At 39.5% G+C, this 19,751-nt stretch overlaps 3 protein-coding genes across 6 annotated transcripts in view; 1 reads left to right on the top strand and 2 right to left on the bottom strand.

Annotated features, from left to right (window-relative positions):
- SPINK2 (serine peptidase inhibitor Kazal type 2) overlaps positions 1–19,751 on the bottom strand; it is a gene marked incomplete at both ends in the record, with an annotated part of 208,217 nt that overhangs the window by 142,172 nt on the left and 46,294 nt on the right.
- LOC309960937 (RE1-silencing transcription factor-like) overlaps positions 1–19,751 on the top strand; it is a gene marked incomplete at its 5' end in the record, with an annotated part of 192,341 nt that overhangs the window by 14,725 nt on the left and 157,865 nt on the right. For 2 of the 4 annotated variants that reach the window (XM_082837938.1, XM_082837937.1), the window contains 3 exons: positions 6,460–6,563; positions 6,699–6,886; positions 7,627–7,778. Of the gene's footprint in view, positions 1–6,459; positions 6,564–6,698; positions 6,887–7,160; positions 7,779–19,751 lie in introns of those variants that run through there. The other 2 variants (XM_082837939.1, XM_082837940.1) reach the window with 2 other exon arrangements.
- On the bottom strand, positions 529–2,769 carry LOC309960938 (polyadenylate-binding protein 4-like). Its single transcript, XM_082837942.1, is given in 3 exon segments — positions 529–1,647; positions 1,651–1,767; positions 1,770–2,769. Coding segments are annotated over 3 exon segments (1,110 nt in total). The 5' UTR covers positions 2,463–2,769; the 3' UTR covers positions 529–1,347.

Raw genomic sequence — 19,751 nt, forward strand, 5'->3', positions numbered from 1 at the left:
AAAGCAGCCTAAGTGATACAACTTCCATTTATCAGAAAATCAATTAGCGAACTTCTGATCAATCAAGGCTAAAAGTGAGCCTTCATAGGTTACATAGCTCTTAAGGTCTAATAAAGGAGACGTGGAGTTCATAAACTTTTACTGTTCTGAACCCTGAGACAGTATCACTACATGTTACAACATATAACAGAGATTAGAAAACACAGTTGTTAAAGAGAATGTCTGTGTTTTCTATATATGACTTTTGTAATGTTGGTACCTGGTTCAAAACTTAAAGCATAATTTTATGCTGTATATGTATGAAGAGAATTAAGAGTAGGCCAACTTTTTTTTTTTTTTTTTTTTTAGCAGTACGCGGGCCTCTCACTGTTGTGGCCCCTCCCATCGCGGAGCACAGGCTCCGGGACGTGCAGGCCCAGCGGCCATGGCTCACGGGCCCAGCTGCTCTGCGGCATGTGGGATCCTCCCGGACCGGGGCACGAACCCGTGTCCCCTGCATCGGCAGGCAGACTCTCAACCACTGCGCCACCAGGGAAGCCCCTAGGCCAACTTTTTGACCTGAAATGATACAGGCTTATAACTTAAGAAATGTGGAAGTTAAGGTTTTACTATTCAAGTCACAATTTTGATAACCAGCAAGCACCTGGATTATGTCAACCAATGGAAAGAACAGTAAAATATCCTATAAAGCAGGTTTGTAGGCAACATTAAAAAACTCCATCATTAATTTCAGCCATCAGAAAAACACCATTTCAGGATATAAATTGAAAGGAAATTCAACTATTTCCTAGTATTTTAAACATTAATTCAAAATGAAATTAGATATTGAGTTTGTAGTAGCAATTTTTAAACTTTGGTTTCTTTAAAAAAAAATAGGTGAGAAATTAGAAGATTTCTGTTTGTAACAATAAATTACTTTGCAATCCTTGGGTATAAGAACTACTTTGGGCATATTTTCATGGAAGAAATTGAAGCTAGCAATATTATTAAAATAAGAAAAAGTATGCAATAAATGCAAATAATTACCACACTTCAGTTGGTTCAAAATGCAGTAAAAATATATCTAATTATACTTATTGCTATTAGCACTACATCAAAATCAGAAAAATATACCATATTATAATTAGATGGTGTGCCTCTATAAAAAGAACCGAGGTTCTAAGATTCACTTATTTTTCCTCCAAAGAAAAATAAATAGCTTTGTATACAAAACCTTCGATCCTAATGTTTACTAAACTAAGCACCCATCAGTTGGGATTTGAAATTTACTGAGGACGATTCAGGCAGAGATCACTAACATCCCCCAAGCTGCTACAAACACTGGCTGGTGCATTAAGTTTTCCTCTCCTACAGCCTCTGGGCCAGGGCGATGTTGAGCGGCTTGGAGCCCAAGATGCGGCCATTCATCTCAGTCATTGCTTTAGTGGCCTCCTCAGGAGAGGAGAAGCAGATCAAGCCAAACCCTTTGTTTCGCCCTTCTTCCTGCATTACCTTAACTCTGCTAATTGATCCAAATGAAGAAAATTCCCTCCGTAGCTTTTCATCATCAGTGGTCTCATCCAGGTTCTTAATATAGAGTTTTGCCCCCCGGCACTGCCGAAATCTTTCCTGTTTCAGCTGTTCAGACATTTGCTTTAACTCAGCCTGTCACTCTGCTTTCTTTTGTGCCCGGCCTACAAAAAGCAGTTGTCCATTTATGTCCTTTCCATTCATTTCTTCAGCAGCCTTTTTGGCAGCCTCATGGCTATCAAAACTCACAAAGCCAAAAAGCCTTTGGATTTCCCACTGGAATCTGTCATCACCTTAACACTCAGGGTTTTCCCATATTTGCTGAAAACTTCCCTCAGTCTCTCATCATCCATGTCATCTCCGAAGTTTTTGATGTAAACATTGGTGAACTCACTGGCTTTGTTTTGGAGCTCGGCTTCCCGATCTTTGCGGCTTTTGAATCTGCCAACAAACAGCCTGCAGTCCTTAAGCAGTGCCCCATTCATCTCCTGGATGGCCCTGTTGGTGGCAATCTGGTTCTGAAAGTGTACGAACGCATAGCACCTGGAGCTGTGATCATCACTCATCATCTTGGAGGACAGGATCTTCCCAAAAGATGAAAAGTGTTCATAAAGGGTTTTGTTATCAATGGATTTGTCCAGATTCTTGATGAACACGTTCCCAATTCCAGATTTCCTCAAGTAGGCGTCACGCTGAGACCACATGAGACGGATGGATTTGCCCTTTATAGGGTCAAAGTTCGTGGTGTCCGGGGCCTTCTGGGCATCTGCCAGCTGCAGAAAGTTCACGTAGGCATAGCCCAGAGAGCGGCAGGTGACCAGGTCCCTGCAGATGCGGATAGACAGCACGGGCCTCACAGCGCTGAACTTCTTAAACAGCAGGTCCTCGGTGACATCCGCGTGGAGGTCACCCACGTACAGGGAGGCCTGGCGGTACTTGGCAGCTACATGCATCTCCTGGCTCCTCACCACCACAAGCCGGTCCCTAAGGAGCTCCTGTTGTGACTTCTGCAGGAGGGTGGCCCGGGCTCATGCGTGGTGGCCTCAGAGTCAGCGCTCTGAGGCCAGGCGATGCGGTTCATTCATGTACAGCTCCCCAGGCTCGGGCAGCACCCTCAGTCAAAAGCCCCTCAGCAACCAGTCCGGCCAACCCTGGAAGGGGGCGACAGAACCTTGAAATCTCAAAGAAGGATTCCTAGGTCAAGCCGGTCCTTCCCGGCCACTTGGTGAGGAATCTTCAAGTGGCGGGCTGGCCCTCCATCTCAGCGTTCTCCACAGCCATTCTCCGGTGGCTGGCTTCTGACTAAAAATAGGCCTCGCTCAGGCCGGTTTAAAGTTACAGCCGCCGGGGGAAAGAATTCCACAAGTGGCGTCTGAGGCGGCGGCCCGGGACGCGGCGCGCGGGTGGCGGTGCGGGGCCCCGGAGCCCCGAACCGACCGAGACCAGGTCGTGCAGGCGCCGCCGGCCGCATGCGCCCTGACCAACCCCGGCCACTCTCCTCCCTGCAGACCCCGCCTAGAGTTCTTATTTTATCTTTTTTTAATCCTTTTTAAAAATTATATAAGTTTCAGGAATACAGCATTATAGTTCAACATCTGTATATACAACAGAGTGATCACCACCGTAGTCTAGTTACCATCCATCATCGTACAGTTGATCCCATTCACCCATTTCAACTACCCCTCAACTCCCTTCCCCTCTGGTAACCATTAATCTGTCCTATATCTGTAAGTTTGTTTTTCTGTTCTTTTGTTTGTTGGTTGGTTTGGTTTGGGGTTTTTTTTTTAGATTCCACATATGAGTGAAATCATATGGTATTTGTCCTCCATCTGACTTAGCATAATTATCTAAAGGTCCATTCATGTTGTCATACTTGTTTTTATCTTTGTGCATTTTCTTTAGTTTTTATCTTCAGACGCATTTTTCAAGAAATGTTTCAAACATATTGGATGAAATTGATTTATAAAGGACATTTGTAAATTAGGGCTTTCTTATAGTTCTTAAGTTCTGTTTGAATTATTTTACCAATATGTCTCTTTCCCCCAAATTTAACTAAGTTCTACAGAGAAAGCGTTCTTAGACTTATTCCTTTTTCGGATACCACATAGTATTTTTTGTAATGATTTATATAGAGTGGTTGGTATTTAATGATTAGTATTTACTGAATTTAATAATAATGGAAATGGGGAAATATGCTGGAAAACATCACTGAGTTGTAACTGATTATGAACTCAACTGTTTTTCCAGTTCCCATTTTGACAAGAAAGGCTTGGTCAGACAACAGCTGGATGCTTTTGATGAGTTTATTCAGATGTCTATTCAAAGAATTGTGGAAGATGCTCCACCTATAGACCTATAAGCGGAAACAGCATGCTAGTAGAGAAGTTGAAGAACCAGTAAAATGGTTATTCTAATAAAGTAACATAAATAAGAGTATTGATTTGAAATTTCAGTCCTTAACTCACCTGGCCTAACAGTTAAAAAAAAAAAAAAGAAGAGGGTCTGTAGGTGTTTTTAGTAGTGTTCTTCTAGTATCATCAATCAGCTCCTGATTTATTCTTACTAATGAAGAGATGCATTTTTGTAAGTAATCCTTACTTCAGATAGTAAATATTTAATAGCCAGTAAGACAGAACTCAGAGATATGATAGACTACTAAGAGAAGCAAGCCAGAAATAGTTATATTGCTTCGGAAAAACCTCACTTTTTTTCTTTTACAATGTAAGGAATCATAAAAGAAAAAGTATGTGAAGGACTTTTTCCCTTGATTATTTGTTGCATGAAATACATTATCATAACAATAGAAGATATAATAAAGGAAAACCATCAATCATATTAGCTGTTTTAATTTTTCTAAGTTCATTGTAGTCTCTGTTTTCACATGCATGTTTTTTTAGCATTGTTAAAATCATAGCAAGGCTATAACTTTATTTAACTTATTTTTTATATAACTTTATTTATTTTTGGCTGCATTGGGTCTTTGTTGCTGTGCGGGGGCTTTCTCTAGTTGCAGTCAGCAGGGGCTACTCTTCGTTACGGTGCACGGGCTTCTCATTCAGGTGGCTTCTCTTGTTGCAGAGCACAGGCTCTAGGCATGCGGGCTTCTGTAGTTGTGGCACGTGGGCTCAGTAGTTGTGGCTCACAGGCTCTAGAGCACAGGCTCAGTAGTTGTGGCACATGGGCTTCGTTGCTCCACAGCATGTGGGATCTTCCCGGACCAGGGATCAAACCCATGTCCCCTGCATTGGCAGGCAGATTCTTAACCACTGCACCAACAGGGAAGTCCCAAGGCTATAATTTTAGAATCTAGTTTTACATGAATAATAATGACTGACCCTAGTTTTTGAGTAGAGAGGCAGCATGATGGGCCTTGAGGGACAGGGAAAACTGAAAAACAAGGGGAAGTAGGGAGAGCCCCAGAAATAGAATTAGACAGAAAGAGAGAATATTACTTCCGGCCAGTTCAGTCCCTCTTTTCTGTAGCTTATCTTGTAAGGGCTGATGTATTATTCTCATTCTGGCTGGAGGTGCTGCACAGACTTCTGCTGTTAAGAACAAAAATAATTGGCACTTCTGGCACTGTGTTGGAAAATGGGCATAAAATGCCTTTTTTATACTTAGAGCATTTTCTCTTCATGGTCTTTGCAAAACAAGAGAGACAACAATATTATAATGTAGCATTTTCAAAGTGCCAGTGTCATAAGTACTTATGGAGGAAGAGATGTCTCAAGCTGGTATATCAGAGCCTACAGGAAGAGATGGGAGAGACTTTAACTCTGAAGGGCAGGGTAGGACTTGTCTTAGTAGAGAAAAGATACTTAATCATTTCAGCAAATAAATACTTGGTATATCAATATTTGGCTTGGGGATAGATTTTAGGGTCTATAACAGTATATGATTTTTGGTTTGATTTGTTTTTGATAGGTATTAGTAGAAGATAAGATGAAACCAGATTGTCACAGCCTTTGGATGTCATTGGATGTCAAGGGGAATTGTGGAAAGATTGTCAAAGAATGTGCATGAAGCATTATTTTAGAAAGGTTACTTTGGAGATCATGTTTACTTGGCTTGGAGAGGCAGGAGTCAGATTAAAATCTTGGTATAGCTTGCGTTTCAGATAATAATGTCCTATACTAGGGTGATAGTAGAAATGAGTAGTTGGATGGCTGGCTTCCATTTGACTCATTATCACCACCAGTTCTCTATGCTTTTTTCCTACTCCAGTTTGGGAAGCTTGGGTGTCAACAGTTTACCTTTAATGGTCTGCTTACTCTCATCTTCTCCTCCTCTGAGAATTGATCTAGAGAGAAATACACTATCCATTTATAATTGGAAAGTTTTCGTGGGTCTTGTTTTATTGGGCAGCAAATAGATATGTTACTGAAAACTTTTTTTTTCTGCTAAGGGCTGAGCTATAGTCAGCCAGGGCTAGAAGTATTCAGTCCTTTATGTAGAGTAGTAATTAGGATTTTCTGTATGTTTAATTGAAGAGTTAGGTTTAGTTTTTCTATGTTCTATTGATGAGATTAGAGTATAGTTCTAATTGTCCAAATTTATCTTTTCTTTTTTTCCTGGTAACTGTACTTCTGACCTGAATGAAGGAGAGGGCACATGAAACGGCTGTGTAGATCATTAGTGCAAATCCATTTTAATTGTTTCATATAAATTCAGAGCGTATGATACGTGTATAGTCTTACTTACTTGCGATATATTAACTCTTGATAAATGTTGCTTTTTGTCTTACACCTTAAGAAAGTGATGAAGTATAAAACTTTATGTCTGTGGAATATGGCTGTTGACTTTGGAGAGTACCCATATTAAAGTGGATTGATTTAGTCGGTTTATAGAGTTTTTTCTACTCAAAATGTTAATGGTGGTTTAAATGGAATCATCAAAAGTTTTATGGAAAAAAATTATTCACCCTCTTCATGTTTTTTGGTTTCATTTTAGCCAAGATATTTGCTGAAGTTTGAACAGCTTTACCTCTCCAAGCCCGTAAGAGATGGTGCTGCTTCACCAGTGTTGCCACGTGAAGCCAGATTAAGAAATCTCACGTAAGAAAGAGTTATTCCAGCAGCTGATATTGAAATACAGTTTAGAAAATGCAGTTTTAACCAGTTGAGGGTTTTAACAATTACCTTACTATTAACTTGTGATCTGCTTTTATTTTCTGCTCCACTTTATAACAGAAACAGTCATTAAAGAAGGTGAAGAACAACTTCAGATGCAGCATCAGAAAACCTTTATTGGTAAAGTTCCAGTTATGTTGCATTCAATTTACTGTCTACTAAATGGCTTAGCAGATCATGATCTTTGTGAGTTACATGGATGCCTCTTGGATCCTGATGGCTACTTCATTATTAATGGATCAGAAAAGGTATAGTAGCGTTATTTTTATAAATTTATTTTATTTGTTTATTATTTTTGGCTGTGTTGGGTCTTCGTTGCTGTGCACAGGCTTTCTCTAGGTGCGGCGAGCGGGGGCTACTCTTCGTTGCAGTGTGCGGGCTTCTCATTGCAGTGGCTTCTCTTATTGCACAGCACAGGCTCTGAAGTGCGCGGGCTTCAGTAGATGTGGCGTGTGGGCTCATTAGTTGTGGCTCGTGGGCTCTAGAGCGCAGGGTCAGTAGTTGTGGCGCACGGGCTTAGTTGCTCCGCGGCATGTGGGATCTTCCCGGGCCAGGGCTCGATCCCATGTCCCCTGCATTGGCAGGTGGATTCTTAACCACTGCACCACCAGGAAAGCCCTAGTAGCATTATTTTTTTAAAATTACACAATTATCATTAAGATTTAAATTATGAAAGTTGAAATTAAAAAGTAAGCTTTTCTATAGAATAATCTGAAAGTGGTAGTTGAATTATTTAGGGGGGTGACAGCTGAATTTATATAAACCAAAGTTTTATTTAGCTGTATATAATACGCACTAGAAATTTGGTCAGTTGTTCAAACTTGTATGTTTCTGTGGAGCATTTTTGCAAAATGGAGTTTGTAAGGTTCAAGAATTGATGTTTCAGTGAGCCTGTATGATGAGATTAAATTAAGATGCAGATTTCACGCTTCTTTCTACTTCAAGGACCTTGTGGGTTTTATGGCTGTAACTTTTATTGTCCATATAGGTTCTGATTGGTCAAGAGAAAATGGCAACAAACACAACCTTTGTGTTTGCCAAAAAGGATTCTAAATATGCCTACACAGGAGAGTGTAGATCATGTCTGGAGAATTCTTTTGACCCACTATCTGGGTTAGCATGCTGGCAAGAGGAGGACAGGTATGGACTATTACATGATATTGTTTGGGTTTATTCCTGTTGGTCTAGTTTTGTAAGTTACCAGACTGCATGTTTAGTCAAAAAGTTTTTCTGGAGCATATTATCAGTGTTATATGCTAGGTATTTTATTATTTACTTACTACTGTGTAATAAATCACTCCAGTAGCAACATTTATCATCTTACAGTTTCTGGATGTGGCTTAATTGGGTCCTTTAGCTAAGTATCTCTCACAAGGCTTCAGTCAAGTTATTTGTCTGGGCTGCAGTCATCATCTTAAGGCTCGTTTGCCCGGTTGTTGGCAGGAATCAGTTCCTTGCCGCTTGGCTCCCCTCCATACAGCAACTGATAACATGGCAGCTCACTTTGGCAGAGAGAGTAATTAAGAAAATTTGTAGAGCATAAGGGCAGGATGGTAGTCACCTTTTTTTTGTTTTTCTTTTTTTTGGCTGCGCCTCGAGACTTGCAGGGTCTTAGTTCCCCAACCAAGGATTGAACCCAGGCCCTGGCAGTGAAAGCGCCGAGTCCTAACCACTGCATTGCCAGGGAATTCCTAGAAATCACCATCTTTTTATACCTTAATCTTGGAAGCAACATCCTATCATTTTTACCAAGTTCTATTTATTAGATGCAAGTCAGCACATCCAGTCCATACTCAAGGGAGGGGATTATACAAGGCAGTAATAGTAGGCAGGGATCATCGAGCACTATCTTAGTAGCTGCCTACCCTAGGCATGTTGCTTATAATAATGTAATATAATAACAGCTAGCATTTCTTGAATATTTGCTATGTGCCAATTATGTTACTCAGTTTGCTTGATTTAATCTTTACAACTGTATTGGAAATTTGTTGTAATCAACTCTTATTTAATTTCATGTACATTTTTTATTAAATTGTTTTGAATAAGGCACATGTGCACATTAAAATAGTTCAAAAAATTACAAAAAAGGGTACACTATAAAAAGTAGTCTTCCTTTGATCCCCAGATTTCTTCCCCAGCGGTAGCTGTTTGTTTATTTATGGCTGCGTTGGGTCTTCATTGCTGTGCGCAGGGTTTCTCTAGTTGCGGTGAACTGGGGCTACTCTTGGCTGCAATGCGTGGGCCTCTCATTGCTGTGGCTTCTTTTGTTGCAGAGCACAGGCTTCTAGGTGCGCAGGCTTAAGTAGTTGTGGCTTGCGGGCTTTAGACCACAGGCTCAGTAGCTGTGGCTCATGGGCTTAGTTGCTTCGCAGCATGTGGGATCTTCCCAGACCAGGGCTCGAACCCATGTCCCCTGCATTGGCAGGCAGATTCTTAACCACTGCGCCACCAAGGAAGTCCTGTGGTAGCTGTTTTTGATAATTTCTCATGAATCCATCCAGAAATAGTTTTAACACAAAATTATAAATGGGAGCATAACATATGCACTGTTTGAAGGTTGCTGGTATCCTTTAAAAATATATTTAGATCAGCAATTGATCATTGTTTTTGAGCTGTGATATTCCATGTGTAGATGTAGCATAATTTTTTGAACCATTTCTTTTTTGATGGACATTTAGGTTTCCAGTCTTGTGCTCTTACAAACAGTTCTGCAGAGTCTAATATCACTTTTATAAGTTTTATAAAGAAGGAGTCTTGAACATCAGAGATGTTTAAGTGCCTGAAGTTAAAATCCCGTGTAGAATAGGTGTTTTAAAGAATTAAAATGGTTTTTACTTGTGAATGGGGGTAGAACGGGGCCCAAGCACAAGGGTTTGGAAAAGATCCCCAGGTGACTGTGATGTGCATTTTTTGTTGATAAGCATTGGCCTGGATTATGGAGGGCAAAAGTAAGAACCCAGTATGTTAGACAGATTATCATGGCAGCTATGGGCAAAATGAATTAATTAGTGGCAGAGAAAGGAAAATCATCCAGATATAGTGATAAATTTGATATAATATGAGAATGAGTCGATTAAGATTGTATGGTTCTTACTCTGAGGTCCTAGATAAAATAGAGAACTCCCAAGAATTGGTTTTTAGAGTGAACCTAGTGAGTTCATTTTTAGACAAAAGATTTTGGGTGGTGCATGATGTAGGCATTCTGCTTTAATGTTTTGCTTATTCAGAAATTTTTTTTTGATGAAACAAATAATAGACTGAATGGAATAATTGGTATCTAAGTCGAAAGAATGAAATAGCAATCGGAGACATGAGGGTTGACGGTACAGGAAAAAGATCAAGATGAAGATTTGCATATCCTTTATGTAAAGTTGTTACTGAACATCCGTGAGATGGGATAAGGTTTCTAAGGAAGGAGGCCTGAAGTAGGAGGAGGAAGACAACAGAAACTTTTATTAGATGGACCATGATAATGTAGGGTTATGAGGCCAAGAGAAGATAGAATTTGATATTGAAGGAAAGAAATTTGATTAAAACTGAGAAACCAGGTGTTGTGTAATGCAGTGTAAGCTAGTAACTTTTATTTCATTTCTGTCTGTGTTGCAATTAAAGGGGGAAAAATTGGAAAAGAGACGCTTATATGAGAGAGGCTGTTTGTTAATTTTGAAACATTGTTCGTATGTGGAGATACCTCACAGACCAACTAAGAGTTAATATTTATTTTTCATTTTGTGCTTAGCTTTTCCCACATTTGTCTATCCATATTCTCTCTTATTTTGCCCTCATTTCTTTCTTTCTTCCAAAGTTTTTAATTTTTTTGGTTGGGGGAAAGGACTTGGGGGTCTGTGTTTTGCAGCCAAAGGTCATTTCCAAATCCAGCCTTGGGGAATTCTAGAGGATCTTGGCAGACAGAGAGAGTAGATAATGCAAGTTCTCTCAGGTCCAAATGACCAGTCTGTCCATCAAATGAGTAAACCTGTTCCATTGGTTTGAAAAGCAGCCATAGGATGTTCCTTAAAATATGAGAGGCATGCTTCTTTTGAAATACATATAATGAACATGTATATGAAATGGTTCTTATGATGTTTATATATGGCTACGATCTCTGTGTCCTCATATTCTAATGATGTTTTTTTTCCTAGGGTGCAAAAAGAGTGCTATTGGTCAGCACATTGTGGCAACCCTACCATATATTAACCCAGACATTTTCATCATTAATTTTTTTAGAGCGTTAGATTTTGTGTCTGACAGAGATATTTCAGAGCATATTATTTATGATTTTGAAGATCCAGAGATGATGGAAATGGTATTGCAGAAGCAAAATGTATTCATAGTATTTTCATGAGATTTAAAGTTATTGACTGTTGCTAATCCTAAAACACAGTACAAAGCTGCTCTGAAGATCATTTTAGCTGTTGCAAACCCCATGCTGTTTACTGTGTAGTGCAAGCCTTCAGCCCTGCCTTGCCTTCTCTCCTGACAATTCTCTGTAAAATAGACATGAAACCTAGAGGCCGCCAGAGTTCATTGACATCAACAAGAAGAAAGAGTAGTAAGGAAAACCATAAAAGCATACTAGTCTGGCGCTATTTAGTATAAAGGGAAAAAGAGTAGTTGATACCTTTTTTTTTTTAAACCTTTTACTTTGAAATCATTTCTAATTTGTAGGAAAGTTGCAGATAACCCTCCTATACTCTGCACCCAGAATCACCAGTTGTTACCTTTGCCTCATTTACTTTAGGATTCTATTATCTATATATACGTTTTATTTTTTTCTGGACCGCTTGAGAGTAAGTTTCAGGCATTCATGCCCCTTTAATCCTAAATACTTCAGTGTATATTTCCTAAGAACCAGGACATTCACTTACCCAATTGTAGTATAATTATCCAAATCAGGACATTTAACTTTGGTACAACACTGTTAGCTTTGCCATCTTATTCAGGTTTTTGCCAGTTGTGCTGATCATGTCCTTAATGGCATTTTTTTTTCTGGTTCAGAAATCTAGTCCACGATCATGTATTGCATGTTGTTTTTATGTCTCTTTAGTCTCTTTTTATCTTCCCTTGTCTTTATTTATTTATTTATTTTTGGCTGCTTTGGGTCTTCGTTGCTGCACGCGGGCTTTCTCTAGTTGCAGCGAGTGGGGGCTACTCTTCGTTACGGTGCATGGGCTTCTTGTTGCGATGGCTTCTCTTGTTGCAGAGCACGGGCTCTAGGGGCGTGAGCTTCAGTAGTTGTGGCATGCAGCCTCAGTAGTTGTGGCTCGCGGGCTCTAGAGTGCAGGCTCAGTAGTTGTGGTGCACGGGCTTAGTTGCTCTGCGGCATGTGGAATCTTCCCAGACCAGGGCTCAAACCCGTGTCCCCTGCATTGGCAGGCAGATTCTTAACCACTGCGCCACCAGGTAAGTCCCTATCTTCCCTTGTATTTATCCTCAGTGTTTCAGAACACTGAAATTTTTGAAAAGGATAGGCCATTTATTTTGTAGAATATCCTCAATTTGGGCTTTTCCGTATTTCCTTATGATTAGATTCAATTTATGCATTTTTTGGCAGGACAAATACAGAGATCATATTGTGTACTTCCCAGGGCATTACATCAGGAGTCACAGGGTGTCATTTTGTCCCATTATTGGTAATATTAACTTCACAGTGGCATCTGTTAGATTCTTCCACTGTGAAGTTACTATTTTTGTGGAAAGGTTTGTTGAGTCTAGATAAATATGCATTTCCTTATCAATTTTTTCCATTGATGATCCTTGTCTCAGGAGTAATTGATATTCTTAAAGTTGTCCTGAATTGTCCAGAGTCTTTAAGACTACAGAGAAGTAAGGTAATGTAGACCAAACACTAGTCACAGAGTTAGAAAGAGGAGTATATTTTAGTTATTAGAGTATTTATTGATATGGTTACATGACCCAAATGGATTCTTTAAATCCCACAGAGAATGAAACAAACAAATAAAATTCCCCACCCTTGTGGAACTAACATCCTAGTGCTTGGAGATAGACCATAAACAAAACATTTACGTGGTATGTTAGAACTATATGTCATGTATTTGCCATCCCTGCTATAAGGGTCAGTTAAGTTACAGGGGTGAATAAGATTATCCAGGGCAGGATGGAGAAAGGAGGGATGGGGACAGTTGAACACTGAGTGGATTATATGTAAAAATATGACTTTGCTTCATTCTAGTATTTGCCAAAAACACGATAGTGTGAGTAACAGAAATGCCCAAACTTTAAAGATTTGCTATTGTTTTCTAGGTATTTAAACTGCCTGACTTTTGCATCTACTCTTTCTCACCTGTGTTGTTTAAATCCTTCCATTGGTAGAGATGGCAAGCTAGCAAAACCAAGACAGTTGCATAATACATTGTGGGGAATGGTGTGTCCTGCTGAGACTCCAGAGGTAATGCATTAGAATTTATGTTCAGGATAAAAAGTCTGACAGTAATTATGTAGGGTATAATTATTTTTAGAAGCAAATTTTTATTTAATTGTGTAGTGTAGTTTAGAACTAAGATATTATTTATAGTTTTGTTCTTAGGAAGTAAGAGTACATCCTGAGGTCAAATTGAAGGAAAAATATTTTTGGAAAAGAATTTCGATAGGCATGTTAAATCAGTATGAGTAATACGTACTTTATTTATTCCAAGGGCCATGCTGTAGGACTTGTGAAGAATTTAGCTCTGATGGCTTATATTTCAGTTGGATCTCAACCATCTCCAATTCTGGTATTTTTAGAAGAATGGAGTATGGAAGTTTAGAAGAAATTTCTCCTGCAGCTGTTGCTGAGTGTGTATAGATGCAAAAAACTATTGTTAATCTTTAGTTATAGCTTATTATAGGGTTACTAAGTACAGAATGCTTTTGGTGTTGCATTTTAGTGCAACCAATATTTTTGTTAATGGCTGCTGGGTTGGAATACATAAAGATCCTGAACAACTTATGAACACTCTATGGAAATTGTGGCATCAGGTAGACATCACTGTGTCTGAAATAAGAGTCTTTAATTAACTAAGACCATGTGATCTGTGAGATTTCCAAATGAGGTATAAGACTAGTGAAAGTTATCTTTGCATTGGTATCTTTCTTGAACTGGTTTCCTTTGAATTGTAAAGTATATTGTCAAAATTATCGTTGATGTTTCGAGCTAAATTTAATTATAAGGTATTCCTTGCTTTAATGCCTTAGATATATACATCTATATGCATTGAGAATCTTTTTGTAAAGCTGACAACAGTACTTTTTTTTTTTTTTTTTTGCCGTACACGAGCCTCTCACTGCTGTGGCCTCTCCCGTTGCGGAGCACAGGCTCCAGACGGGCAGGCTTAGCGGCCATGGCTCACGGGCCCAGCCGCTCTGTGGCATGTGGGATCTTCCCGGACCCGGGCACGAACCCGTGTCCCCTGCATCGGCAGGAGGACTCTCAACCACTGCGCCACCAGGGAAGCCCCTGACAACAGTACTTTTAAAAAGGGAATGAGCATCTCTGATTTCTCCTTTGTCTGATTCCAGAGATTCATTCATGAAATGTGATACACCTCTATTAGATCTTCTTATGTTTAGAGGCTGTTGAAGGACTCTGGGATTAGGACGAATTTTTTTTAATCATTAAAATAGAGTATGAGTTCTAATACTCCCTGAAAATAGGGCTTTTGCTTTTAGTGTACAGTATTGAGGGATAGGGCTCAGGCTTTTGATTCTCTCAGATATACACCTTGGGGTCTGTCTAGGTGAAAGTAGGTTTGGAGAGAAACTGTAACACACTTCACCCAGAGCTGGCCTCCTGTCTACGTAGCAAAGCAGAGAATCGAGGTTTGGCTGCTCCAAAGCAGGCAGACCCTGGGTTTTGACTCGGGTGTATTCCTACCTTGAAGTCAGGAACAGCATGCTTCACCTGAGGGCAGGCAGGGCTAAGAGAAAGCCTAAGAACCAACACTGGCTGTGTTTTTTATGATTGAGAACTCATTGTTAATGCCATGTGTTTCTGCTGAGAGCTGCCTTCAGCTTTTCTGTGTTCTCTAGGGTAAAATTGAGTTCTTTATGCTGTTTTAGGCCTCTTTGCCTTTCCATGGGCCCATTCCCTCAACCTGGAATGCCCTGTCACCCATGCCTCCTCAAAAATGGGTAATAGGGAAAAGGGTGCTTATTACTTTTTTCAGGTAAATCTCACTTATTCTGCAAAACTTATATTAACTCTCATCTCCTTCAGGATACCTTACCTGACCCCTCAATTTGATTTAGACCAGAGGTTGGCAAACATTTTCTGTGAAGGGTCAGATATTAAATATTTTAGTCTTTGTTTACCTTACCTGTTGTGTGTTGAACTCTGTTGTGTAGTGAAAAGCAGCCATAGACAATACGTAAACCAATAAAACTTTATTTACAAAAGCAGATGGCAGATGAGGGCAGATTTGGCCTGCAGGCTGTTCGCTGAGCCCCTGATTTAGATCTATCCTTGTGACTATATATGGCATATTTTCCTTAAATAACTTCTGACAGAATGTGTATACCAGATAGTAACTGTTGATTTATATGCCTGCCTCACTCACTACACTATTCAGTTTTCAGAGGCAGGGAACATGTCTTAATATGACTTTGTATTTTCAGCTCTGAGAATGGTGCCTGACATGCAGTGTCTGACACTGAGTGTGTGTTTGTTGAACCTATAGGTGGATCCTGTGTCCTTGGACTAGGCTCTTTAATCTTCTGTTGGGGAGTGTTGTTGGGATTTTATGAGTGGGAAAATTGTATTTTTCAGGAGTCTAGTAGTTTTCTTTTACTTCATATTTTCTGATAACCAGAGGTCCTCATTTTGCCTGTTTCTGGTAGGGTTTCCTGTCAGTAGTCCTCTCTAGACCTACTAAAGAACCCCTGTTTCCTTTGGAACACAAGATACTATTTGGCCTTTGAGGAGACACAGCTCAGTTTATGTCTTCCTGTTAAGACAATAGAGCTATATTCTATTAGCTATATTGTAATATAATATTCTATATTCTATTAGGAATTCTCTAAGGATTGAAGGCAAGCATTTGAAAATGTCACTCATGCTGTTTTTGCTCACAAACAGTGTTTCATCTTAGATTGTTTTCTAAGGACAGGAAGTGGGCTAAGAATGTGGGGCATTTTCTGTTTCTTGACTTCTGACTCTTTGGGAGAACTTGATGTTTCTGATCAACCTTTTATGATTTACTGTTGTTTTTAAACTGAGTAATAAGCCAAAGCTTTTCCTTTCTTAAATAAACCTGATCTTTTTAAAAATAAAAGTGTCCAGATGTGATTTTACTTTTTTAAAGTACTTTTGTGGAGAAATACCAATCTATTTTTCCATTTCCCAACTAACTGGCAATTCACTTCTTAGTTGACTTCCACGATTATACATTAGATATAGATAATTCACTGGAAATTCTTAATTTACTTTTTGACTTATACCTTTATATATAGGCACCTCAAAACCTGAAATGCTTTTAATAATTATTATGTCCTATATTGCATATTTTCCCAAAATATTTTTGATATTTTCACGGAATATATTTTCTAGTGCTATCCAGTAGAAATATAATGTGAATTACATATGCAGTTAAAAATTTTCTAGACACCGTATTAAGGTAAAAAGGAAATAGATGGGACTTCCCTTGTGGTGCAGTTGTTAAGAATCCGCCTGCCAATGCAGGGGACACAGGTTCAATCCCTGGCCCAGGAAGATCCCACATGCCGCAGAGCAACTAAGCCCATGAGCCACAACTACTGAGCCTGCGCTCTAGAGCCCATGTGACACAACTGTTGAAGCCCGTGTGCCTAGAGCCTGTGCTCTGCAACAAGAGAAGCCACTGCAGTGGTAAGCCCTTGTACCACAACTAGAGAAAGCCTGCACGCAGCAACGAAAACCCAATGCAGCCAAAAATAAATAAATAAATTTATATTTAAAAAAAGGAAATAGATGAAAGTAATTTTAATAATATTTTTATTTGACCTGATACATCCAAAATGTTATTTCAACATATAATCAACGTAAAAATTATTAATGAGAATTTTATATTTTTGTGTGTGTGAGATATTGTCTTTGAAGTCCAGTGTGTAGTTTATACTAACAACATATCTCATTTCAGAATGGCCATATTTCAGGTGCTCAGTAGTGACATGTGGCTAGTTACTGCTGTATTAGACAGCTAGGCTAGAAGCCATTTGTCTGATAGGCAATTGTGAGAAGTCAGGCTTATAACTGGGAAAGCCTGATCAAGGCAGAGTGATATAGGACTGGATACTGAAAGGTTACAGAGTGAAGTATGTATAATTATCAGAGAGGCAAAATAAGAAATTATCAGATACAATTGACCCTTAAACAACACAGGTTTGAACTGCATAGTTCCACTTATATGTGGATTATTTTCAATAAACATTTTGGAAAATTATTTGGAGATTTGCAACAATTTGAAAAATTCACAGACTAACCATGTAGCCTAGAAATATTGAAAAAAATAATAAAAAGATATGTCATGAATGTATAAAATATGTATAGATACTAGTCTATTTGATCATTTTCTACCATAAAATATACACAAATCTATTAACAAGAGTTAAAATTTATCAAAACTTGTGCAAAGACTTATAGATAGTACATGGCCCTTTTGCAGTTGAGAGAAATATAAACAAGCATAAATATGCAGTATTGAATCATAAACTGCATAAAATTAACTATAGTGCATATTGTACTATTATAATAGTTAACCTCCTTTTAATATTGTGGTGAGCTCAAGTTTTGTGGGTATCCACTTAAAATGCCATGTGACACTAATCGTCTCCACGTGAGCACTTCATCATTCCACTAAACTGCTTATCACAGTAAAAAGTGATGTCTTACAGTTCTTGCATATTTTTCTTCGTGTTTAGTGCAATACTGTAAACCTTGAATAACCCCATGGGACTCATTAGAAGTGCCACTAGTGTTGCTGGAAGTGCTCCCAGGAAGCAGAGAAAAGTCTTGACATTTCAAAAAAAAGCTGAATTGCTTGATGTATACTGTAGACTGAGATCTGTAGCTGCGGTTGCCAGACATTTCAGGATAAATGAATCCAGCATAAAGACCATTGTAAAAAAAAAAACAAAAGAAAAGAAAAGGAAATATGTGAAAGCATCACTACACCTATGCCAGTATACATGAAAATGTACTTTTTGTGAAATAACTTTTTATTTTATATTGAAAATGTAGCTTTTTTGTAGGTATAGGATTGCTATAAGAAAGGCATACCTACTAATATGATTTGAGAAAAAGCAGTCATTATATGATGACTTCAAGCAAAAGGAAGGTGAAGGATCTAAAGCTGGAGAATTTAATGACAGCAAAGGTTGGTTTGATAATTTTAGAAAGAGTTTTGGCTTTAAAAAAAATGTCAAGATAACAGGAGGATGACCAAGAGAGAGCAGACCAGTTCCCAGGCACAATTAAAAAAATCATTGAGGAGAAACAATAGCAGGCGGAACAGGTTTTTAATGTAGAAAAGAGTGCCCTATTCTGGAAAAAAAAATTGCCACAAAGGACATTTACTAGTAAGGAAGGGAAGCGAATACTAGGATTTAAGACAGAAAGGGATAGGCTAACTCTCCTGTTTCGCACAAATGCAGCAGGGTTTAGGATCAGGACTGCCCTTGTCTATAAAGCTGCTAACCCCCGAGCCTTGAGGGGAAAGATGAACAGCAGATGCCAATCTTTTGGTTGTACTACAGCAAGGAAGCCTGGACATTGAGAACCTTTTTTCTAGATTGGTTCCGTCCATGCTTTGTCCTTGAAGTCAGGAATTACATTGCCAGTAAAGGCCTGCCTTTTAAAATTTATTTGATTTGGACAGTACTTCCCTGGCCACCCAGAACCCCATGAGTTCAACACTGAAGGCACTGAAGTGGTCTTCTTGCCTCCAAACACATCTAATTCATTCTGTAGATCAGGGGATCTTAGAGACCTTGATGGCTCATTACACATGGTACTCCATGGAAAAAATTGTCAGTGCTATGGTAGAGAAAGATCATGGAAGTCTGGAAGGATTATACCACTGAAGATGCTGTGTTATTATAGGAAAAGCTGTGAAGACCATCAAGCCCCAAACAATAAATTCCTGCTGGAGAACACTGTCCAGATGTGCGCAACTTCACAGGATTTAGGACAGAACCAATCAAGGAAATCATGAAAGAGATTGCAGATATGGCAAAAAAGGTTGGCGGTGAAGGGTTTCAAGATAGGGATCTTAGAGAAATTCAAGAGCTAATAGACAGGACTTCCCTGGTGGTCCAGTGGTAAAGAATCCGCCTTACAATGCAGGGTTCAATCCCTGGTCAGGGAACTAAGATCCCACATGCAGCGGGGCAACTAAGCCCGCGTGCCACAACTAATGAGGTCACGTGCCTCAGCTAGAGCCCGCGTGCCACGAACTACAGAGCCCATGCACTCTGGAACCCCCGCGACACAACTACAGAGCCCACGTGCCCTGGAGCCTGTGCGCCACAACTAGAGAAGAGAAAACCCGCACACCACAACTAGAGAGAAGCCCACACACCACAACAAAGAGCCCACGCGCCGCAATAAAGAGCCGGCATGCCGCAACTAAGACCCAGTGCGGCCAAAAATAAATAAATAATAAATAAATCTTAAAAAAAAAAAGAGCTAATAGACACCATACCAGAGGATTTAACAAGAGATGACTTGGACAGGAGTGCTTCTGAACCAGTGCCAGACAATGAGGAAAAAGACATGGGAGAAGTAGTGCCAGAAAACAACTTGACATTAGACACTCTGGCAGAAGGATTCTGATAATTAAAAACTGCTTTTGACTTCTTTTACAACATGGACCATTCTATGATACTGGTGCTGAAACTAAAGCACACAGTGGCCGAAGGATTAATACTTTATAGAAACATTTTTAGAAAAATATAAAAGCAAAAAAGTCAGATAGAAATGAGGATGTAAGGACTTCCCTGGTGGCACAGTGGTTTAGAATCCAGCTGCCAATGCAGGGGACACGGGTTTCAGCCCTGGTCTGGGAAGATCCCACATGCCGCGGAGCAACTAAGCCTGTGTGCCACAACTACTGAGCCTGTGCTCTAGAGCCTGCAAGCCAC

Source organism: Leucopleurus acutus (genome assembly GCF_964270905.1).
Source record: "Leucopleurus acutus genome assembly, chromosome: 4".
NCBI classification, from domain to species: Eukaryota; Metazoa; Chordata; class Mammalia; order Artiodactyla; family Delphinidae; genus Leucopleurus; species Leucopleurus acutus.